General features: G+C 41.3%; 1 protein-coding gene across 1 annotated transcript; it reads right to left on the reverse strand.

Moving 5' to 3' along the window:
- Nucleotides 1-327: 327 nt before the first annotated feature.
- LOC114559622 (zinc finger protein 629-like) lies at nucleotides 328-23,863 on the reverse strand. The gene is made up of 4 exons (XM_028584380.1): nucleotides 23,373-23,863; nucleotides 20,175-20,414; nucleotides 18,014-18,315; nucleotides 328-2,491 (listed from the first exon to the last, which is right to left on the reverse strand). The coding sequence occupies exons 1-4, from the start codon at nucleotides 23,467-23,469 to the stop codon at nucleotides 1,739-1,741; spliced, it is 1,392 nt and encodes a 463-aa protein (XP_028440181.1). The 5' UTR covers nucleotides 23,470-23,863; the 3' UTR covers nucleotides 328-1,738.
- Nucleotides 23,864-24,871: the final 1,008 nt, after the last annotated feature.

The raw sequence follows: 24,871 nt of genomic DNA on the forward strand, positions 1-24,871 counted from the left end.
AAAGCTACTGATTGCATGAACCGAATAACTAACTTGATTCCCAACTCCTTTAAAAAGACACTGTTGAGAACACTCTTCAGTCATTTTCTGTACTTATGCTGAAGTGCTGTAAACTGACTCTACTTGCTGCAAGTTAAACTTTTAAGAGAACTCCAGTGATTTTGTCCATTCTTTGATAAATAATTATCATAACTGTACACAATCTATAAACACATTTTGTTTTTCAGGACAAACTGGACTATTAGAATATTTGTGCTGCAGCGAGGTCACTTTAATGTAAAAAAAAAATATATATACATAGATAGATAGATAGATAGTTGTGGGACCATAATGACAAATAAAAAAGTAAAACAGAAATTGAATCTCACAGATATGTATTGATTTCACACACACAGCAATAAAACTCAAGCATATCTGCTGTCTATAACATATCTCCCGTCTTGGGAGTCAAACTGTGAAAAAAATGAACATTGTAACTTATACAGGGTACGAAATATCTACATTTCTTAAAAAAAAGGTCCAGACGCTTCTTCCCCTCATGACATTGACATGCCAATACTCCAAATAGTAATGCCATATTTATTGATATCACACACAGCAATGCTACACATGCATTTGTGTTGTCTAAAACAGATCTCCTAGACAACAGTTTAGTATTGACGATTCAGTGTTTCCTCTATGTGGTATTTTTTTTAGTGGCGGCCCACCATGGCAAAATTTCTGTCGCCGTGGTATCAGAAAGAGGGCAGACGCCTACCGCTGCTCACATTGCAATTTAACAAAAAGTAGAACTATTCAGAGGTTATTGGGCCCGTCCAGTTTAACTCCACATACTATTCTGTTGTGGGAGTTTGTCAGAACGTTAGCTTTCTTCCGAGTCGACTATTAAATGAACAGCTCCACCAAAAACGTCACCGCGGTGGGTCCGTTCTAGTTGGACAACGTTCAACTTGTCAGTTCTGTCAGCTCATCGTCCTGATATCATACATCTGGAAACATTGAAACGGTGAGTCAGTGTAATATAATATAAATTGGAAATAGTCTATAGATGTAGTCATTTGAGTTTTGGTTTCCCTATGAAGAATTTCTTAAAAAAAATGTAAAAAAATTGTTCGGACAGACCTGCCCCCACTGCTAAAAAAATCCTAAAGGAAACACTGCGATCTTTGGTCATATCTAGCTATTGTGCCCAGTTTCTTTCCACTATATAGAATCTTTGTTTCAACAAACCAGCCTTCCAGTGGTTGACAAGACAAGCTAAACAAGCTTTTGATTGGTCAGAATGGTCTGCCAGAGCATCATGGGAAACAATATCGTGGTTATCATCAGAGCTAGCGGCGATCGGCGGAGATAAACAACCGAAAATTCATAAATTATAGACATAAAGTTTATCAATCTTGGATTAACAGTTTGGATCTATTTTATTATTGCAGACCCCGAAAAACTCTGGATTTCCAGGCTAGATACAAAACCTTCTGTAAGGGCTACGAAGACCCCAAAAAAATCAGCAGAACGGGGCGAGTGTTAGCTTTTAGCTGCAGGAAATAGAATTTTTCTACTCATTATGGTTTTAAAATTATTAAGTTATGAATCAATTTTTCGTAAATGATTAGCTCGGGCTGAGAGGGTTAACGAACAGTGACAGTAAAAATGTATTTCACACCATTATTATGGTTAAACTTTGCAATTAGTCCGCGATTCACGTGCATTCTGAATCGTGAGTGTTTATCCATACGGATCAACTATGGTCCACTACACCACTATCACCAACACACTGCTGATTACAACTTTTATCGTTTACGCTGCAAGTAACTGGTTCTTTCCCAGTGTGGACAGTCAAGTGTCTTTTCAGATTTTGGTTTTGTGTGAAACTCTTACCACAAAATGAACAACTAAATGGTTTCTCCCCAGTGTGGATAGTCAAGTGTTGTTTCAGATATTGCTTTAGTGCAAATCGTTGACTACAAAATGAACAACTAAATGATTTCTCCCCTGTGTGGACAATCAAGTGTTGTTTCAGAGTTTCCTTGTGTGCAAATCTTTTACTACACACTGAACAACTAAATGGTTTCTCCCCTGTGTGGACAGTCAAGTGTTTTCTCAGATTTCCCTTTTGTGCAAATCTTTTACTACAAAATGGGCAACTAAATGGTCTCTCCCCTGTGTGGATTCTCATGTGTATAACAAAATTGCCTTTGCTACTGAAAACTAGTTCACACACTGGGCAGGTGAACCGTTTTTCTTCTGAATGAAGTCTCATGTGAGTCGTTAAGGATGACTTCAGAAGGTATCTTTTACCACAAACTGAGCAACAAAATGGTTTCACTCCTGTTTGGACTCCAGAGTGGTTCCACAGAGGTTTCTTGTGGCCAAAGCTTCCAGCACATTCAGAGGAGCTAACTGATGTGTTTCCAGTATTACATTCCAGATCACTTACAGCTACTTCATTGTTTTGCAGAGAGTTTAAACCTGACTGAGGTTCCCTAGTCTCCTCCCAGTCTGCACTGTCATTAGTCTGAGATTCAGAGGAGTCTGAAGTCTTGTCATGAGTAGCTGGTTGTAAAGGATTATCTGGATCTGAGTTCCTGGCTGGTTCTGGTCCTCCACAGTCCTCTCCATCAGCTCCTGTTCTCTCTGCCTCTCTGTTCTCCTCAGTTTGGCTTTCATGAAGCTGTGAGGACTGAGCTTTCTCTTCATCATCTTCCTCACTCTTCACAGGGACAGAAGTGAACAGGAACTTGATATCAGCCTCCTCCAGCCCTTGAAGCTGCTCTCCCTCCTGACTGGTCCAGAGTTCCTCCTGTTCCTCTTTAATGTGTGGGGGGGGCTCTGGGTCCTCCTGGTCCAGACTGGAGCACCACTCCTGCTGCTCAGGGGGAACCCAATCTTTATCCACCGACAGCTGCTGGTCATCTGAGGAGAAGAATCAAATACATGCACATATGGAGGTTACACACATACATACACATGTATTAAATATTAATTAATTAATTTCATGTTGACAGCGTCTCTTTGCATAAGTTATGGTATTTTCATTCATGCATTTTACACAGCAGTCCTAGAGATCTCTCAGTGCCTGCATGTCCCCAGAAACACACAAGGATCACCTCCTAGTCCATCCCAGGAGGCCAACCTGAGCCGGTGAAGGCCCAGGAGTGGTCCAGGTTGGACGAGAACCTGAACGGACGTCTTGAAGTTGCTCAAACAGGGACAGTAGAAAGGAAAATTTACTCGCTGACAGCAATCACCTACAGCTTGGACAAAGAACGCTTTGCGACAATGCCAAAGGAAGATCACAAAGTCAGAGTGGAGAAGCAGCCAAACAGAAGGAAAAAGGAAGATCAAACAACTAAAGGTCGTGACACACCAACCAGACAGCCAGCCGACAGAAAAGGCAGTTGGACTGATCAGTCTCCCTGAGTTGGTCAAAAAAGTGCCTCAGAACACACAAAGAGATGAGACATAATACGTCTCCATAACAGCAGGCGGCACTAATCTGAATTGTCCCCCAAAAATAAAACCGGCATCTGATTGGACCAACGCGTCACGTAGGTCTGGTTTCTCCGGAAATTCAAAGCCAGACGTTCAGAGTACGATCTCATATTTTACAAAAATAGTAAAACACCGAAATGTGTTTCTGAAAACATTTTAAAAAGAGAAATAGGCCGTGCAGTTGCTGAATCTGTCTACATTTCAGAACGACAAAGGTCTGTTTAAAAGATTTTCATCAGATTTTGAGAGACTCTAGTCCCGCTCATCCCGCTCCTTGTTTCCTGGTTAGCTCTCCACCAATCAGATGGGTCATTTGGGTCCGATTGCCGGATGTCCCCACCTTCCGATTCAACATGTCAAATCAACCAAAATGAAGGCCGATGGCACGGAACACACCGAACAGACTTGAGTCACTGACCTCGCCAGACTGTCCGACGGCCGATATCGGCTTGGTGTGTCTCGGCCTTTAGGCAGGAGATTAAATCCCTAAACAAGTGGTTTTTTTTTTTAAAGTCCAGCTTTGAGGAATGAGAAGGGTTCAAATAACTAACGACCAGTTTGAGAGAACAGCTGATCAGAGTAAGAAGAGCTGAGGGGTTAAGACAAAGGCGGAAGAAGAAGGACGCCTCACAAGCCCAGTTTATTAAATATCCATATTGCTTCACCAAATCACTCCTTGGGTAAGCAAACACTGGAACTCTTACAGGCTCTAAACAGGAAGTGGAAGAGTTTGTCAAGGAAACCTTCAGCGACCCATCTAGAGACATTCCTTAGACAACCCTTTTGCCTATTAACAACCTTTGCACCGTCGATAAGCCAGCAAAACTCCTCAGCACAGAAGCTGCATTTAAGATCATCTGCTTCAGGTTCCTGTGGTATAGCCAACAAGGTAAGAAAGGGCCCAAACCTCTCAGAAGGCTTTGAAAGCTTTTTCGGAGGGTTTGGTCTAAGGAGGAGAAAACATTCCCCGCATTGCAGACCTGCCCATCCGAAGTCTGGTAAGGCCCTATACATCGAGCCTCTCAGACAAGGAGGTGGGGAAGACCATCCTTCAGCAGCTGTCAGCAGGCCTGGCCAAGATCTACTCAATCCAGCTATCTGGAAAGTACAAGGTGTGGTGCTTCAGCTTCATCTTGTATCCAAGGGTAATGTGGCCGCTGAAGCCGGCGAGATCACCTCTTCAGCGGTGAGCAGCATGGAAGCCAAAGCCAAATCTTACATCTGGAAATGGCTGGGTCTCCAAAGGGGCCTCTCATCATCAAGCCTGTAAGGATGGAACACACTGCAGTTACCCTTAAAATCAACTTCGCTGGAATATAGGCAAAAGAAGGTAAGGCTGGTGATGGAGCTGAGGAATTCTGCAGATGAGTCTGTAAAGGAGATGCATGCCCATGTGTAGACAGGGAGGAATTGGAAGGCGGAAGAAGAAGTCCAGAAAGCAATGGGCAGGCTGCGACACCAGGAGGTTGTGGGCACAGTCCAAACAGGACGGACCGGGTTGGGATGGAACGACCCATCCATCTTGTGGTCCAGAGCTAGCAAAAAGGAGAGGAGGGACCTTGTTATCACAGAGGTGACAAGGATGACACAAGAAGAGAACAGGGTCAAAGCTGTGGCTCAGGGGCAACAGGGACGATGGACAGCTAGGAAGGGGTACTGAGCCGGGGCTGCACCAGTGGCTGGGAAACAGAGCAAGCCTGTGACCTCTGTGAGACCACCAACACCTCTCTGCAAAACATCCTGGCAAGCTGCAGGACCAGTCTGACACAGGGCAGGTTCAGGTGGAGGCCCGACCAGGTGCTCAGGAGGCTTGCTGAGGTGGTGGAGCAAAAGAGGCAGAAAGCAGGCCGAGGGAACCAGATGGAAACCCAGCAAAGGATCCACTTCCAGAGACAAGAGGAGAGGACAGAAACAACCAGAGGGAGACCAGCACCCTCGCTCTTGTCGGGGATGGAGTGGAAATTGGAGCTCGACCTGGACAGGCACCTCCACTTTCCAAGGGAGATCTGCAGCACCACACTGCAACCAGACATGGTGCTCAGGTCAGCGAGGATTAAATCAGCGCTGCAGGTGGAAATAGATTGTGCCATGCCAGGAAGGGGTGGAGGCAGGCCATGAAAGAAAGATGGAGCACGAAACTCTGTCCTGTGGAGATTGGAACAAGGGGTTTTACGGGGAGCTTAACATTACACCTGCTCTGAGACCTAGGACTACGAGGCAAAGAGCTACAAAAAACATGAGGGAGCTCTCAGAAGAGGTAGAGAAGGTCATGACTGAGGAGGCGTGACAAGATCTGTAGAGCTAGTGGCTCCTGAGGAAGGGTTAGCTGGGGGGGTGTCAGCATAGTCGGGGGGGGGGGGCCTTAAAACCAAGCATTTACTTGAAAAGTAAGGTTTATCCAGAATACACTGCGCAACCGGCAACTATGGCGGCCACATCGATCAGAGAGATAAGTGATTGATTTAAAAGATCACGACTGTCTTGTTTTGTGCTCTATGCTACAGTTATGTACATATATTTGCAACCATGTTCTTAATTGAAACTTTTTTTTGTTAAATCGCTAGTTTGCTACGCCAACGTTAAATTGCTGATTTGATCACATACCCTTCACCATACCTAGAGATTGGCATGGTTTTAGGTCAGTTAGCCTAATAGCTGGTTTGATTTGCATTGAGAGATGAGCTTATGGAAAGTACCCCATGCCAATCTCTAGGTATGGTGAAGGGTATGTGATGATGTGGGGGGTATGGTGAAGGGTATGTGATGATGTGGGGATATGGTGAAGGGTATGTGATGATGTGGGGGTATTTTAATTCCAAAGGCCAAGGGAACTATAACGTTAGTTGTGGAATGTAATAAGTAAGATGTTCAAAGCTATTTTATTCACTTAAACATCGGATGAAGTGTTTATTTTCTCAAATAGAGATGATGCTGAATAATTAATAAATTAGTCATAACAAAAACATTAGGATTACGGATGTATTTTTTCAAAAGTTCGCAATGTTAATGTAATATAATGTTAACGTTACCTAGCTTGTTTAATAGCTTGTTGGATAGTAATTCACCCACTACAACTAACGTTAACACGTTAAGTGTGAACTGATATTAGGGTTAATATTGAAGATCTACAGGTTGTGTTTTGCTCAATGTTAAGTTGCTGATCAGTGGGTTTGCTGCAGTTAAAGATCTGTCCTCTGTCCCAGACGAAACCGAATATTTATGTGGAGGACGCAAGATGATTTTATAATTATAATATGGCCGCGTGGTGAACCGACGCAGTGTTTCCTTTAGTTGGCGGCCCGCCATGGCAAAATTTCTGCCACCACGGTATCTGAAATAGGGCGCACAATGTGGTCGCAGTTGCCTTTTAAATTATCCTGTCGACATAATGCACCCCCCGTTGGCTGCAGTGGGTCAGCAGACAGCTAACGTTAGACCCAGCAGCAGTGGGTCAGACCACTAACGTTAGACCCAGCAGCAGTGGGTCAGACCACTAACGTTAGACCCAGCAGCAGTGGGTCAGACCACTAACGTTAGACCCAGCAGCAGTGGGTCAGCAGACCACTAACGTTAGACCCAGCAGCAGTGGGTCAGCAGACCACTAACATTAGACCCAGCAGCAGTGGGTCAGACCACTAACGTTAGACCCAGCAGCAGTGGGTCAGACCACTAACGTTAGACCCAGCAGCAGTGGGTCAGACCACTAACATTAGACCCAGCAGCAGTGGGTCAGCAGACCACTAACGTTAGACCCAGCAGCAGTGGGTCAGCAGACCACTAACGTTAGACCCAGCAGCAGTGGGTCAGCAGACCACTAACGTTAGACCCAGCAGCAGTGGGTCAGACCACTAACGTTAGACCCAGCAGCAGTGGGTCAGACCACTAACGTTAGACCCAGCAGCAGTGGGTCAGACCACTAACATTAGACCCAGCAGCAGTGGGTCAGCAGACCACTAACGTTAGACCCAGCAGCAGTGGGTCAGCAGACCACTAACGTTAGACCCAGCAGCAGTGGGTCAGCAGACCACTAACGTTAGACCCAGCAGCAGTGGGTCAGACCACTAACGTTAGACCCCACTGTTCGGCTCATTCTCTGTAATCGATGCAGCATAAAAGCATGACAAAACCAGCACGATAGTCAGCTGGTTTTAGCTGGCTAACTCCACCTTAAAGTTATCCTCTAGACACATCGTTCACAGAAAACGAGCCGAAGAAAGCTGTAACTTGTGGCGATAGCAATGTGCTTTGTGTGTATGAAGCATGAAGTTAATTTGACTCACATTGCAATTTAACAGCAAGTAGAACTATTGAGAGGTTATTGGGCCCGTCCAGTTTAACTCCACATACTGTTGTGTTGATGGAGTTTATTGTCAAAACAGGTTGTTCGGACAGACCTGCCCCCACTGCTAAAAAAAATCCTAAGGGAAACACTGCTATGAACCTAACTCATATTTAGACATCTGACATTATCGCTTTGTGTTGAGAAGAATGATAAGGGTATGGTCTCCATGCTACACTAGCATTAAGGCTTTCCTCTGTGAACAAATATTCTCTACAAGTGCAATTTTGGCTGTATTATTTGTGTCCCCTTCAAAAATTGCTCTTCTGAAATGTTATGTGTATTGTCACCCCGAACTGTAAGATGACATTTAAGCCCATGGGTGTCGTGGAGACGTCCCTGGTCACTGCCCCGCAGTAAACAGCTACCTGTTCTTTCTTTCTTTCATTCATTATACAGGAACGTTAAAAGTAACATTAAGTTACCATCTAAACAGACCTGACTCAATTAAAAAACTGCTTTCCAGCAGGTTCCTGTTTTGCGGAAACATAAAAAACATTAGTATGCAGTGTGGTTTGCAAATACAAAACATCATTCACAAACTAATGCATTTTGTTCTGCAAATAAGAAACCTACCTATCAAACAAATACAGTATGTTTTACACATACAAAAACGTATTTCTTCAATGACAAAAAATATCCTGCAAGTACAAAAAAAAATCCTTCATGTACAAAAAAAAAATGCTTCAAGTAAAAAACAAATTCTACAAGTACGGGAAAAAAATCCTACAAGTACAAAACAAATTCTACAAGTACAAAAAACTGTCATGTGACTTTTGGCACTAACTTTCCACCTTGCTGATCCACACACAAATGCCCTCAGATCCACACACAAATGCAGGTAAATTTTCTAACAAATGTCCTGTAATTCGCTCTCCACAACAGCAGGTGGCGCTGTTAAGTCAATTTAAGCCTACCAGGACCATAGATATATACACGCGGATTTTTTAAAACGTTATTATGGTGCATAACTTACTGGAACAAAACTGAGCAATGTGTTGTTGCTGATGACAAAACCACTGATTATATATATGTATATTGAAGCGATGCTGATCGTTGTCTGATTCTCTGAAATGAATGCCGGCATTGCATTGTGGGAAATCGGCTTTGCATGCGCCCAACTCTGATCATATCGTGTTCTGTCTTACAGCCTACTGTAATATTTCACCAGTAATAAGACCAAAATAATATTATTAAAGTAAAGAAATGCATACTATGATAATATCTACATATATGTTGCTAGATGTAGTATTATAATTAAAAAAATATCAAAACAACAAAGCAGCTTCCCTGGCCGAAATAGACCGAAATAATAACATTAAAAGAAATACAATTAAACCATGATAAGATCTGGTGAATAAATGTTGATTAAAACATCGGTTATTGGGCTAAAAATACAAATAATAGCAAAGCTGTATACAGCTTCTCTGTACAGAAATAAACGTGCAAACCACACTGAGTTTGTTTGTGAATCGTTGGGCGTGAGTAAAACACGTTTTGTGTGTGTGTGTGTGTGTGAGGTTTTGGCATGATTCTAACTCCATACATTAGACACAACTTACAGTATATAAGTACAGAAACATTTGTACAGGACATCTGCATGGACCAGACAGATACAGACAGCTAACACAACAATACAGTTTCGGCACATAGGGACAAAAACATTTAGTACAGGACATTAGCGTGGGCTAGACAGATAGAGACAACTGAAAACAACAATTGGACAATACATAAATAATCAGTGTGTGCAAGTTTAATTGTTGAGTAATTGTTAACTGTTAAAAAAGTCATATGAAGTCATTTGACATGTAAATATATTTCATGGTTCCAGATTTGCTGCTTTCCCTTTTAGTAATGTCAATAATTGTAATGTAATGTAATGTAATAAAGTTGCGGTAATTGTGACAACATAGCCTAATATAATAGTTAAACAGTCACAGGATACATTTCAATATCTTTTATAACTTGAATACATTTTCCTGATTAGTCAAACACACTTTCACTGAAGTAACAATTTCAATGCAGGACTTTTACTTGCAATAGAGTATTTTAACCGTGTTTTATTAGCACTTTTACTGCAGTAAATGTTGTGAATACTTCCTCCTCCACTGGTTTCCCAGCAGATTAAATGTATATTAACAATGAAGCTGTACCAACCTGCTCTGTGTAACCGGACTTCAGGGTTTAAAACAGAGTCCAGTAGTTGCTGTTGTCGGTGATTCTCTTTTGAACTGAACTCAAGTTCCTCCTCGTACTCTGCTATCGTCCTTTCAAACAGCCCAAATATCTCTTCAGCAGCCGCAGTTAGTCGCTGCTCCACAAAAGCTCTCAGCACTTGGACTTTAGACATTTTTACTAAATCACAGAAACTATTCCTCCAGTCCAGACAGACTCCGTTAAAACCTGTTCGCTCCCTCTGATACGTACGCTGGGTTGCTAAGTTAGGTTCGGGTCAGTGTACTTCCAGCTAGCAAGCTAACTTCATTAGCTTCGCAGGACACCAGGAGATAATTCAGACGTTTTCAGATAAAGGGAACAGCACAGAGTCCATTCAGACAGGTCTATCTGGATATTGTGGGTCCATGAAACATACAGTTTGGTATCTATCCAATAGTCTCTCCTACTAGCGCTGTGTGGCTGTTCAGTCTCCGTCTATTTCCAGCTAGCATGTTACGCTAACTTCAGTTAGCATTATTGTCTAACGGAGATGAGTCTGAGGTTAAAACGTCCACTTGAACAAGTTTATCCAAACATCCGGGTTCTGGTGGTTCACCTGGGTTCACCCCGGTTATATCTGATGAGCTACGTGGCGGAAAGAGCAGGACTCACGCGGGGGAAACGGTTTACAACAACAAAGAACCGGTGTTACACCGTAAGCTGTGACCCATCAGGAAGTGTGACCGCAGACGGTGCTGTTGCACATCGTCTGCTCGTGCGTGCTAGACAATGGAGGGCGAAGAAGAGCGCGTACGCAAACGGAGTAAACATTAATGCATTACGTCCACGGATGCAAGCTGTATGATTATTCGCGATTTGTTATTGCTTCCTAAGGAGAAAAAGTAAACCGCTGTTTATCTGAAAGTAAATAAAATATATTGAGGTACATTTTCTCTGAAATTTATCTAAACATCTATTTCTTTGTGACTGCATGCACAAGTTACATTTGTAATAAGCACATTGGCTAAGTTGTCATAATGTGTGACCCCACTGTAACTGCTTAATAAAGGAGTTAAACTTAAAAATATTGTTTGGGGTAGTTATGTCATCTCTTCACACTAATCTGGACACATATGTTCTTATTTGGAGTCATCACATAGCCAGTATACATACATACACAGCTTACGGTGTAACACCGGGACCAAACCTCTTCAACCAGACTCCGCCCTGCTCAAGTTAGCCTCGGTAAGTAAAGGTGCTTCCGGTAGCACTTCTTCAAAATAAAAGTTGCAACACTTTTATCCAGTTCGCCATATATTTGTTTATTTATTTATATATCAGTGAATATAGCAAACCCCCAGCCAGACAATGGTGAAGCGTACTGATGTTTCCAGAAGCTTTTATTTACGTTCAGCCGTCAGCCTTGTTCTGAACACAAATATACCTTCCGTTTCTTCATGAAACACCGTAAGAGCTACAGGACAGATAAATAACATAAAATTAGCTCTTACAAATATAAACATTACCCGAAGGCCACATTAACCGTACCTTATGACCATTCATAAAACATTGTCGTGACGTTACCTCTGTCAGTATTCACAATGCCGAAAAGCTAATGTTAGCATAACTTCGTATAACAAAAAGATAACTTATTTAAACACTTGGAATAGATTAAACTCCATATTACCGCACATGAACATTTAACAAATCAAACGCACAATACCTTGTTCCCGTTCCAGCTAGGTGCTTAATTATCCCGTTTATAGAGCTTTATAATTTCAGAGCTAGGTGTGTTTTCCTCCTTACTTCCGTGCATGTGTCTCAAAAAACTAGTCCCCCCCCTCCCCCTTTAGATGCAAGATTAACGTTCCGCTAGGAGGCGCTAGAATAAAAGGACTTATAATATTATAATATAAAGAGAGGAAACTAATAAAATAAAGCTCTGAAGTCGTTACCTTGTAAATACACCTTCCTTAGAGTCAGTTACAGTGAAGTCTCTTTCCCGGTGCTGGCTGAGTGTTACTGAGCAGCCTCCAACTGAGCTTGAAGACGTAGATGTGACGTGAGCAACATGTCTGAAAGTGTGAAGTCTTCTGGTAGCTGTGAGAGAGAAATCTCAGTCATTCCCAATCTCACAGAGACGGAGAGTGTAGGTATATGTAAGGAGATAACATAGACACTGGCTAATTACTGATCACTAACATATTAGTTAACATTAGTAATTAAACCTAAACAGCTAATGGAAGTCCAAACTGCCTGTGAGCTTCTGCTGTACTATACGGTAATTCCTCTACTGTGCGACAGAAAGTCGTGTGGTTATGACATAATCGTCTGTAACAGGGCCATAACGTGAGATACAAGGTAACAGAGCCTTTTATACATTGTCGTGTTTCTTTAGAAATAAACAATGGACAAATAGAGTCTTTAAACACTTCAGATGTAAAGTTATTCGCTGTAGAAGTGACGCCAAAATGAATGGCGGTCAATGGGATGCTAATGGGAGGTGATGGCTTGTTAGCCTAGAATCTCCCCATTGGAGGTACGCTTTCCAGATGCTCGCTTACCCCCTTGAGTTTATGATGCTTCTGCAGCAGAATTTCACCTTTGAATGTTATTTCATACAGTTTAGTATATTATTGGATTGTTAATACTGATACCTTAACATGTAGGCAGTATTTTCATGTTAGTTTAATCCTTGAATACTGTACTTCTGTTCTGCTACACAAATCTTTATTTAAAAATAACTTGTATGTAATGTATAGGTTATTGTTTAGTCTGATTTTACCATAAATTATATTTTAACCGTTGGCTGTTTAGGTCACATGGTTATTTTGAAGGTTAACCACCAAGTTGCAGCAGGAAATGCCTCTTCACCTTAGTATAGATCAGCTAGCCCTTGTGTAATGGGCAAACTTGAGGGGTCATAATGAAAATCATATGAGTCAATCAGTTTTGAAGCAATGCCAAGAGCGTGGGTGATCAATGATAAGGTAAATTAAATGGGGTTTAATGAATTAAAAATCCTACTGTACCTTTCCCAGCTGGTCCACCATGGGTTTTTAAAGAAATGTCCATTGATTTGGGGTTAGAAGAAAAGCAAGGCATTAGCATGGACAAATATAGGGTGCAGAGCTATTTAATGGAGAGGTATAAAGAGGATAAAACTATATATACGGATGCATCTAAACAGACTGATAAAAGAATGGGGGTTGCTTATGTCATCCCAAAGTTAAAAGTTAAAATAGGTAAAAGAATCAGTGATGATTTAGTAGTTTGCACAGTGGAGTTGGTCGCTGTGTGGCTAGCTCTGCTATGGGTGGAAGTCAATAGGCCAAGGAAGACAGTAATTGCTTCAGATTCCAGCTCAGCTTTGATCAGCATAAATCTTTTCAGTCAAAATCAAGGCAGGATATTGTATTTGAAATAGTACAAGCTGCAAACAATTTGTTAAACATAGTTAAGGGTAAATGGCAAAAATTATGGGACAATGGGCAGACTGGAAGACAGTTCTATAATATCCAGAATAAAGTGGGAAAGAGCAGAAATATGAACAGAAGCAAGGGAGAGGAGGATGTATTTTCAAGAATGAGGTATGGAAATACAAGATTAAATAATACTTTACTGTGTTATACAGTTTTCAACCCTCAGCTTTGGTTACACAGAGCAGGTTTGTTACCTTTACTTCTTCTCTCTGTTCACACTCTGGTTATACTGGCATCAGACCGATATGGGTCAACTTCCAGGGCCCCTGTCATTCTGGTTAATCAAACCATGTTCTCAAATTACAAAGTAAGAAGCCTACGTAAAACTAAAGTGCAGACAGGTCAGACAAAAGCCAGTTCAGGGCTCCAGACTAACTTTGTTTTACTAGGAGCACTACAGCCACTAACTGAACTTTTTTGGAAGGGAAAAATTTAGGGACGCACACCTTAAATTGATACAAGCACTATTTGTTTTGATGAGGTAAATAGTTTTATAATTGATCAGCAACTGTGCCAATGTGCCATTTCCTTATGGCCAGACAAAGCAGCCTATATGTATTTTACTTTATAGAAGGAGCAGTCACACCTCTACCTCTCTCAACCAAGTGAGGGAGTGGTGCTGTGGTGTTGAGTGATGCTGAGATCGAAAAGTGGCTGATGGTCAGCCACTGTGGTACAGCGGCATAAACCGATGCCCTGGCGGCACTGGCCGCTTGCTACACCGACCTGTGCCGGTTGTATTCCGCCGGCACACTGTTTAACGGCAGGTGGAAGTGGTAGCCAACGAGTAATTTCATATATCATTTCTGATGTACCCAGAAGTGAATAGGCTATTAGAGCTAGCATGAGTTAACATCAGTGGTGTAATCTAGTTTTTGGTAGTGAGTATACTTAGATTTTTTCCTCCCAGCTTCATTCTCACCCATCCCAGAATGATGCGTTCCAGAGCAACACCCCATGCATATTTTGTAACGCTACCGCATATAGCATCAGCTATAATCAGCTAGCATCAATCTATAATTGATGGCTAATTGCAAATCTTGTCCGACTGTGTGTCGGAGTTTAGCGGCCGGTGCTGCCTGTGTTGCTGCCTCGTCGCCCGGCCTGCCCTCCTTCAGACCCCGGCCTGCTGTGAGTAGATGGAGCTCCGTCACGGCTGGCAGCCCACGGCACTCCATACCTGCGCAAAGTCACAGTTTTTTGGGTTAATGGCCTACCAAACGTTGCTGTCCTGACAGAGCTCCAGGGCCTGCAGCTCCCCTCTTCCTGCTAAATGGCCGGTGTGTGTGAGTGAGAGCGCGGTCAGCGAGCTTGTTACGACCGCAATCTCTTACCACAGATATGTTTGTTGAGTTATTTAAACAAACGATCAGGGAAATAAACGCCTCTTGTCCGCGAGTCTCATTGATAGAGCCTGTGGCTGGATGGAGCTCTATCAACTGAGAGCTAGCTAGCCTCCTTTTAGAATTCCTCTGAAATTCACAAAAATGCATTAAATTGAAATCGGACACCATTGTTAGCTTTATAAGACCTTGGGGTAGATGTTATATAAGTGGCATGGCGAAATTCAAACTGTAAATATACTCTAATTATTTCGAAAGTGAAGCTAACTAGCAGTGATCTGTACACATAGGATTGAAGGGACAGTAGCAGCTAGCAAAACCCCTCTTGTTCACAAAAATGCATTAAATTCAAATCAGACACCATTGTTAGCTTTATAAGACCTTGGGGTAGATGTTATATAAGTGGCGTGGCGAAATTCAAACTGTAAATATAGCTAGGTACTCTAGTTATGCCGGCAGCTGGCAGCTAGCCAGCTCCGCGGAGCCCTGGTAGTAAGTAACCAAGGAAACAGTGACTTTCACTGGGTATGGAGGTTGCCGCTTTCTCGTCAGACTGTGTGGAGCTCCTAGCTAAAGTCCGACACGTCTTACCAAATTTGCAATTAGCCATCAATTTTCGTAAAACGGCCCACATTTGAGCTTTATATAGTTGATTTCTCTCTTAAAAAAAATCTCAGAAGTGAATTTAATAACAACATAGCCCGACAAACAATGTATAACTTTGCAGTGTCTGAAATATGAGACCTGCTGTCTCGTCCCCAATTTGTTTGGATGACATGGGGGGCCAGCTTCACGCAGGTCACAGATCTGTGTATTGTAACTTGCAATGCTTGACTGATTAAACAAATGTATTTGACTTTAATCTTATCGTCTTATTTTGCTCTTGCTTAGGATCAATGCAATTCCAATTTAACAAACGTGCTGGGATCTATAGGTCTTTTATTGGAGTCAGACACAAAAGGGGGGACACAGAGGAGGTAATCCCCAACACTTCCCTAAACCTACGTGTTGTAGTACAACCAGTAGGGGGCCTTCTAAGTGTGGAGTAGTTTTGGAGACATGACTCTCTGTAATTATGACATATAGAAGAAGAATATTCCCCAAAGTTATGCATATGCCTATTTATGAAAAGTAAGTGCTGTAGTACAACCAGCAGAAGACTAATTATGTGTGAGGTAAGTTCAGAGACACGACTCTATTTAATTATTAAAATATAAAATATTTTTGGCAAAGAAATATTCCCCAAAATTATGAATATGCTTATTTTTGAAAATGACATGCTGTAGAACAACCAGCAGGGTCCTTTTATGTGTGGAGAAGTTTTGCAAGACCTGACTTTGTAATTTTGACATATTAAATCTTTTGGCAAAAAATATTCCCCAAAATTTAAGAATATGCTTTTTTTAATTTTTTTAAAGTAAGTGCTGTAGTAAAACTAGCAGCAGACACGTTATAATTGAGGTAAGTTTGAAGAAACTACCTTATTTAAATCATTAAATTAACAAATATTTTTGTTGTATCTCTTTTCGGTGTTGTAGTTTGTAGACTGTCCCTAAGCACTCGTCTTACTGCCGTCTCACCGTCGGCTGAACAGGAAGTTGTTCTGTCCCTCCTCGGTGAAGGCGGTCTCCGAGCTCTTATTTCGTCCTTGAGGAGAGAGCATCGAGGAGGGATCCCCGAGGAGCTATAGCCGAGGATACACGAGAGCAGCCTTCCCGGGAGCCGTGCAGCTGAAGGAGTTGTTAACTCCACCCAAACAGCTGAGGTATTCATGACACGCTTCAGAGGATAAGGATGTCTCATCCCTCTAAAATACATTTGCTCGTTTCCTCTCTCCTCCGATGATTTCCCCGTGTCTCTCCAGGGCTTCCTCGGTGGGAGGGACTAAGAAGAGGGGCGGATTCACGGATGCAATTTAAGGTCTTCGGGACGTACCCATCGAGTCCATTCTCAGCTACTTCATCACCATCCGGTACACTGCTGCCACCCCAAGGACAAGGGAAGAGTGCAGCATAACATCCGCTCTGCTGATAAGGTGATTGGCTGCAATCTGCCATCTCTCCAGGAACTACTACTAAGTAATATGGGATGACCATCTCCTCAACCTTCAGTTCACATCAAGTGATTTAGATAAACTGTTGGTTTGTTTGTTTCTGTGACGTCACCTTGTTCAAAGATCGAATATTAACTTGGAGAATACAAAGTTATTATAACTGAGATGATAGACAAATGTAAATGTAACTCATTACTAACCAGCACTTTCTTTAGGGAAACAGATGTACAACAATTCAAGTTTAACTTTGATTTATTCAAATAAATGTATACAAAAAGTGTTACAATTCCTAAGCAACACAGTGCTAAGTTACCAAAACTGTGGCAAATATTGAAGTACAACCTTTAACTGCAGTTGGCTGAGCTTTACAACTGTTTGTCATCCTTGCCATCCAACAGAAATTGACCAGATTAGAAGCCTTCTGTGATCAAGCATCACCCCCAGCCCTCCCCAATAGTAACAAGTTTGAATATTTTGCTTGGGTTTCCTAACTGCTGATACCATAGAGCTGTATACTAGAAAACAAAATAAAGACAAATAAAAACAGAATTACAATGATCGTGTATTCATTTTAGCTGACAAAAAGCTTATTTTGAGGTCTGTAGCAGCCTTACGTCTGACAGTTTATAGCTGATTAGAGTTGAACAAAGACTTGAACTCAGTACTTGACTAATTGTCTCAGCGAGCATCTCTCACCAACACACTTGTGACTTTTGACATGACTGAGCCGAGAGAATCTTCTATCGCAAACTGGACAACTAAATCGTTTCTCCCCCATGTGGAGAATTAAGTGTTGTTTCAGATTTCCCTTTTGTGCAAAACTTTTACTACAAACTGAACAACTAAATGGTTTCTCCCCCATGTGGAGAATTAAGTGTTGTTTCAGATTTCCCTGTTGTGTGAATCTTCTACCACAAACTGAACAACTAAATGGTTTCTCCCCTGTGTGGATTCTCATGTGTTTAACCAAATCACTAGGCGAACAGAAATTTGCTTTACAAACTGAGCAGATGGAACATTTTTCTTCTGAATGAAGTCTCATGTGAGTCGTTAAGGACTTCTTCAGAAGGTATCTTTTACCACAAACTGAGCAGCTAAATGTTTTCCCTCCTGTTTGGACTCCAGAGTGGTTCTGCAGATGTTTCTCCTCCCAGTCACCACTGTCATCAGTCTCAGGTTCAGAGGAGTCTGAAGTCTTGTCATGAGTAGCTGGTTGTAAATAACTATCTGGACTATCATAATCATCTTCACTCTTCACAGGGACAGAAGTGAACGGGAACTCAGCCTCCTCCAGCCCTTGAAGCTGCTCTCCCTCCTGACTGGTCCAGAGTTCCTCCTGTTCCTCTTTAATGTGTGGGGGGGGCTCTGGGTCCTCCTGGTCCAGACTGGGGCTCCACTCCTGCTGCTCAGGGGGAACCTCTGCTTTAACCACCGACCGCTGCTGGACGTCTGAGGAGAAGAATCAAATACATGCACACGGAGAAAACTGTTAGAAAACTAATTTCACATTGACAAGATCTTTTTACATAATGTGTAGTATGTTTTATATATGAATTATGTTTTATGTTAATTTCTGGGTTATGCATTTACCTAAGGGAAATTAAGTTTAACTTTAAGATAAAGATTACTTTATTTGTCCCGAGGGAAATTTGTCTTGGACATACAGGCTGCAACATAAAACTACATACAATCATAGTTAGGCCTGTAGCAATTATTATTACATAAGTCTATCCATATATTTTTTTTACATTTAGGTGAACTGCATTAATGTAGTCCACTGGCTCCAAACATAAGTCTGATCTATAAGAGTGTAAGAGAAAAAGACCCTACTTCTCACTTAATTTACAACCTTTTCATAATTAACTTATGGTCTCAATTGCTGGTTTCAAGTTTTCTTCAATTCAGCAGCATGGCGATCACTTTATAAATTATGGTCCCATTTGTTTTAAAATAGACCATAACCCATACATGCTGATGAACGGTAGCTATCGGATGTCTGCGTTTACACACATGAAACAAACCAGAGACCAAGGACATTTAGGAGATGTATGGCTTTCCTAGATATATTAACATTATACAGGGGGTTTTCTAGACAATTACCAGAACAGAAGGGTGTAGACAGTGTTGGGAAGGATACTTTCAAAACGTATATTTTGTTACAGAATACAGAATACATGCCCACAAATGTAATTTGTAACGTATTCCGTTACGTTACTCAATCTGAGTAACGTATTCTGAATACTTGGATTACTTCAGGATTACTTCCACATTGAATTGCGTTTTATAAGTGTAGGAATGTGGCTATCACATCCACCTTACTAAACAGGCATATTATGGTGTGATCTTTTTATTCCAACTAGCTGAATGTGTACCTGAACAAGCAGATAGATTATTGTATTGGTAGTCCCAAACTGCATAGCCTACTACAAAAATCTAACCGCGGTCTAAGCTACCACAAGCTAATTTTAGCTAACGTTAGTTAGCATGTCAAACGGGGCTATAGTCTTTAAACGGCTACGGAGCTAGTAAATCAGCACCTAGGAGAATATAAAGTCGCACGTCAATGTTAAAATAGCAAGGTGACCAGTAAAACTACAGCAGACCACTACCCTTGGCTAATTAAAAAAATAACTTACTTTAAGATGCTTCTTCAGGTTGGAGGTGGAGTAATTTGGAGCTGAAAGGAGGCTGGTTGCTGGCAAGCAGAGGCTGCACGGCACAGTTAGCTGTATTTCATTCTCCCTGTTCGTTCTTTAATGTGAAATGCTGTTTGAATTTCCAAGATAGAAACTTATTGCTGCCCTGGCTCTGTCGTGCCGGTTCCGACTCCATTGTGACTGATCACGCAAATAGCTATTTTTTTCTATTTCATATCGGGGCTTCTGGAAAATGCATTAAGTTGCCTTAATTTATTCAGAGTGAAACGGAGAAGTATTGTCATGTAATCCATTGATTTCAACAATGTAACTGTATTCTAAATACCAACTATTTAAATTGTAACTGTAACGGAATACAGTTACTCATAATTTGTATTCTGAATACGTAACGCCGTTACATGTATTCCGTTACTCCCCAACACTGGGTGTAGAGAAGTGTATAGGACAGAATATATCAAAGTATAAAAGTTCTTGCAAATGTACAGCTTCTCACTTGTGCGAGTTCTCAATTGAACCAACAAGCCACTATTTTGTCTGAAATTTTTTCCATGTTTTGCAAGAATGACTTCTCACCTGTGTGGATTATTACATCTTTCTTCAAAGCTGAATTATACTTAAACTCTTTCCCACATGTCACATAAAAATGCGTACCTGTATGAGTGTTACGGTGAATATCTGACATGTTAGTGTTGTTTACGTTGTTACTGTGACGAAAGGTATCCATCTCCTGCTTCAGTACAAGCTGCTTCCTCTCCTGACGGGTGCACGGTTCCTCCTGTTCCTCTTTAATCTGTGGAGGCTCTGGGTCCAGACTGGAGTTCCTCTCCTGAATACAGAGCTGCTGGTCAGAGAGAACCTCCTCCTCCTTACAGACATGTTGCTGTGGGAGCTCTGGAGGGACAGACAACAAAGGAAATAGGATACCACTGATATTGTAGAAAAGAACAGAACATTTGTTTCTTGAGAACATAGACTGTAAACATAATGTATGGAGCTTCGGGAGGGAGTGGGGGGGGGGGGGCTAAAAAGTGAAGCCAATGCTGAAACTCATTAAAGCTGCATTCTGTCTAATTTTCAGCAGGGGGCGACTCCACTGGCTCCAAAAATAAGTCTGATCTATAAGAGTATAAAAGAAAATGACCCTACTTCTCACTTAATTTACAACCTTTTCATAATGAGTTTATGATCTCATTCGCTAGTTTCAAGTCTTCTTCAATACAGCAGCATGATGTTAATTTAGTAAATTATGGTCCTATTTATTTAGAAATAGACGATAAAGCAGGGGATGATTTAGGGCCTGGCTACACAGCCACCTGTCAATCAGTACAGAGGCTTAAGCTGCGTTTAGACTACACGGCACAATGCAGCTTCATTTCACAGAGAAAGAAAGAGAAGGACGGGCTGTGCTTCGTTGTTTGGCAAACAGTCAGCTGCCACACAAACTCCTCGGCAGTTCAGTGCTTGAATTTGTTTTTTACCCTCATAGTGTTTCAAAACGTTATTGTGGCAGCGATAGACTCACTGCCTCAACGGACTGACAAGTCTGATCTCCGCTTACATGATAGGCTACGCGGTTTTTTCTTTCCGTCTTCCCCCACATGAATTGTGAATGCACGCTTAGTGATGCTAAACAGGGCACTGTGTACATTAAAATAGACCTGACCTTGTTTTTGAGTGCTGTACATGTTTTCAACTTAAACTTTGACCCTCTTACTGGGTTTTCACATCATCAAAGTTAATTGGAACAATTTTCGTCTCCGAAAAAGTACAGTGGCACTCATACGTTTATGAACCCATGCTAAAGTTGACTAAAAAGAGGAATAAAAAAGTAATCTTTTGAAAATGTATCTTAATGCCTTAATTAAAAAAATGAGGAAAAATTGCGGGGGCAGAAGAGGAAACACAGCATTGCACATGTAGAGTGACAATAATAGGCAATTTAGTCTATTCTATCTTTTTCAAGCAAATTAAAGTATCTAATGAATCCCAGGATACATGTTTTGGTTATTTCACTGTTATGTGACCCAGATAATGTAATAACACAAGTACACAGCCTATGAAGTAGATTGATATTAAGCCTAACACTGGAACGAAGCACTGTTATGTCACAGCACTGTTTGTTTAACGTTACTAGAAAGTCCACGTGTTTTTTGGGTGAGGAGATGATATTTAACAGTTAGTTAAATGGACAGAGACCAGTGGAGGATATCAGAAGTCTCTTTCCCGGTGCTGGCTGAGTGTTACTGAGCAGCCTCCAACTGAGCTTGAAGACGTAGATGTGACGTGAGCAACGTGTCTGAAAGTGTGAAGTCTTCTGGTAGCTGTGAGAGAGAAATCTCAATCATTCCCAATCTTACAGAGACGGAGAGTGTAGGTATATGTAAGGAGATAACATAGACACAGGCTAATTACTGATCACTAACATGCTAGTTAACATTAGTAATTAAACCTAAACAGCTAATGTAAGTCCAAACTGCCTGTGAGCTTCTCCTGTACTATACGGTACTTCCTCTACTGTGTGACAATAAGTCTCGTGGTTATGACCCAATCGTTAGCCTATTTTTATAAAAGCGTCTGCTATGGAGCCATAACATGAGATACAAGGTAATGGAGTCTTTTATACATTGTCGTGTTTCTTTAGAAATAAACAACGGACAAATAGAGTCTTTAAACGCTTCAGATGTAAAGTTATTCGCTGTCAAAGTGACGTCAAAATGAATAGGAGTCAATGGGGTGCTAACGGGGGATTACACACCCTCCGTATGTCCTGAGTTTAGGAGATTCCCTGATAGAGGGATGAGCTGAAACCAGAGAATGTTTGTCACAGGGGGCATATTTATACCTTTAATAACTTAACTAAATTTCCCTGAATATACATAGGCCTACATACCTTTACTGAAGTAACATTTTAAACAGAAAATGTACATGTAACTAGTGGTGTAGTCTATGTGATACGCAGGTATACTCACTAAAGAAACCTCCAGGATTTCCGTATACCCACTTAAAATGTCCAATGTTGCGCAACAACATACTTTATATTTTTGATCTGTTGAATGTCATCTGTGTTCTTTTTCTTCGCATAGGCAAAATAAAGGTATATTTCCACCGTAGATTGGTGCATTAAGTGTATCCAAATGCAGGAAATGAAGTTGTTGACGCTCAAAACTTCCCTGGGGGAGGACAGACCCACTATGATATGCCCCCCATTCCCCTAAAGGCAGATTCTATATAAGATTCTGGCTTATATATAATATATATATATATATATACACACATTACAGCATACATACTACAATACATTAGACTACACCACTGCACGTAACGGTTTCATTTGTACATTTTCTTCAGTATCGGTTGTTAATACATACTCCTCCACTGGTTTCCCAGCAGATTAAATGCATAATAACAATGTAGAGTATTTTATTAACTCCTATATTAGGCCAATACGGTGGGATCAGGGGAGAACTTGCTTGGACGTGTGCTCTGCGTGCCAATAATCAATGTCCACAATTTGTCTGCATTTCGGTGCTGTGACCCATTTATTTCCAGTAACGGCCTGCTTACCGTCGCACAAGCATACAGTCTATTTCATTTCAGGTTTAGTTCCATCCATTTTCTTTGTCAAACAACTTTAACACTGACAAGACTGACACGACAAACAGTGACAAGCTGTCTGCTTTCCCCGTTTTCCACACACCTGTGTACCTGTGCCTGATTACCTTTATGCCTTCCCAAAGGCAATGCTCCACCCAGTGCTCAAACATAAAAGTGCACATTGACATAGCCAACATGGTAGCCTATTTAAGACAGTGATGTAATGGCTCCGACAAACAATGAAGCTGTACCAACCTGCTCTGTGTAACCGGACTTCAGGGTTTAAAACTACAGGGTCCAGTAGTTTCTGTTGTCGGTGATTCTCTTTTGAACTTAACTCAAGTTTAGACATGTCTACTAAATCACAGAAACGTTTCCTCTAGAAAGGGTCCGTTAAAATCCGTTTTGTCACTCTGAAGTGCGCTGGGTTGCTAGGTTACGTTCGGGTCCGTGTACTTCCAGCTAGCAAGCTAACTTCATTAGCTTCACAGGACACCAGGAGATAACTCAGACGTGTTTAAATAAAGGGAACAGCACAGAGTCCATTCAGACAGGTCTATCTGGACATTTCGGGTCCATGAAGCATACAGTTTAGTCTCTATCAAATAGTCTCTCCTACTAGCGCAGCGCTGTGTGGCCGAGTTCAGTCTCCGTCTATTTCCAGCTAGCACGCTACGACAACAACAAAGCACTGATGACAAACCTCTTTAACCAGACTGCGCATTTCTCAAGTCAGTCACGGTAAGTACAACTGCTTCCGGTACAGCTTCTTCAAAATAAAAGTTCATATTTTTCTTATGGCTTTCTGGAAGACTAGATGCCTTGTGGCACATTGGTGGCTCTCACAGGTCAGTTTAGGTCATATTTCCAGAAGGGTAATCCTGTCGCAGATATAATATCAATGACTGCTTCCACTATCTCAAATTCAGATTCTCTCTAGAACGATTCAATGTTCGATTCTGATGAATTAATAATAGATACATTTTTTTTTATTTTTTTTAAATGTGTTGATTTTTATTTAAAAGTTACTGTCTCCAGACAAGTACAAATCAGAAAACAGAGTGACTGAAAGAGGATGGGATAATGGACAACAACTTAGAGTTTAGGCAAGAGTGCAGAAAAAAACACACAAAAATGGCAAAAGGAAAAAAAGAAAAGTTGTATATATATACACACATGATCTATTAAGACATACATAAAATAATTAGGCAAAACACATATAGACTGTTCATCTATTTTATCACATGACATCTGACACCTTCATGTTCTAAGAAGGGGACCACTAAGTTCTGTATAGAAGAGACTTCAGATACAGTATTAGGGGACCACTAAGGTCTATATAAAAGAGACTTCAGATACAGTATTAGGGGACCACTAAGGTCTATATCAAAGAGACTTCAGATACAGTATTAGGGGACCACTAAGGTCTATATAAAAGAGACTTCAGATACTGTATTAGGGGACCACTAAGGTCTATATAAAAGAGACTTCAGATACAGTATTAGGGGACCACTAAGGTCTATATAAAAGAGACTTCAGATACAGTATTAGGGGACCACTAAGGTCTATATAAAAGAGACTTCAGATACAGTATTAGGGGACCACTAAGGTCTATATAAAAGAGACTTCAGATACTGTATTAGGGGACCACTAAGGTCTATATAAAAGAGACTTCAGATACAGTATTAGGGGACCACTAAGGTCTATATCAAAGAGACTTCAGATACAGTATTAGGGGACCACTAAGGTCTATA

This window comes from Perca flavescens, chromosome 8, assembly GCF_004354835.1.
Source record: "Perca flavescens isolate YP-PL-M2 chromosome 8, PFLA_1.0, whole genome shotgun sequence".
Lineage (NCBI taxonomy): Eukaryota > Metazoa > Chordata > Actinopteri > Perciformes > Percidae > Perca > Perca flavescens.

Bases quoted from the DNA above. Each gene is read 5' to 3' on its own strand.
- LOC114559622 (XM_028584380.1), bottom strand. From the start codon at position 23,469: ATGTCTAAACTTGAGTTAAGTTCAAAAGAGAATCACCGACAACAGAAA. The intron at 18,316-20,174 runs GTACGCATTTTT...TCTTCTCCTCAG, and splicing joins TCACCGTAACACTCATACAG to ACGTCCAGCAGCGGTCGGTG. The intron at 2,492-18,013 runs GAGAAACATCTG...GCAGACTGGGAG, and splicing joins ATGACAGTGGTGACTGGGAG to GAGACTAGGGAACCTCAGTC.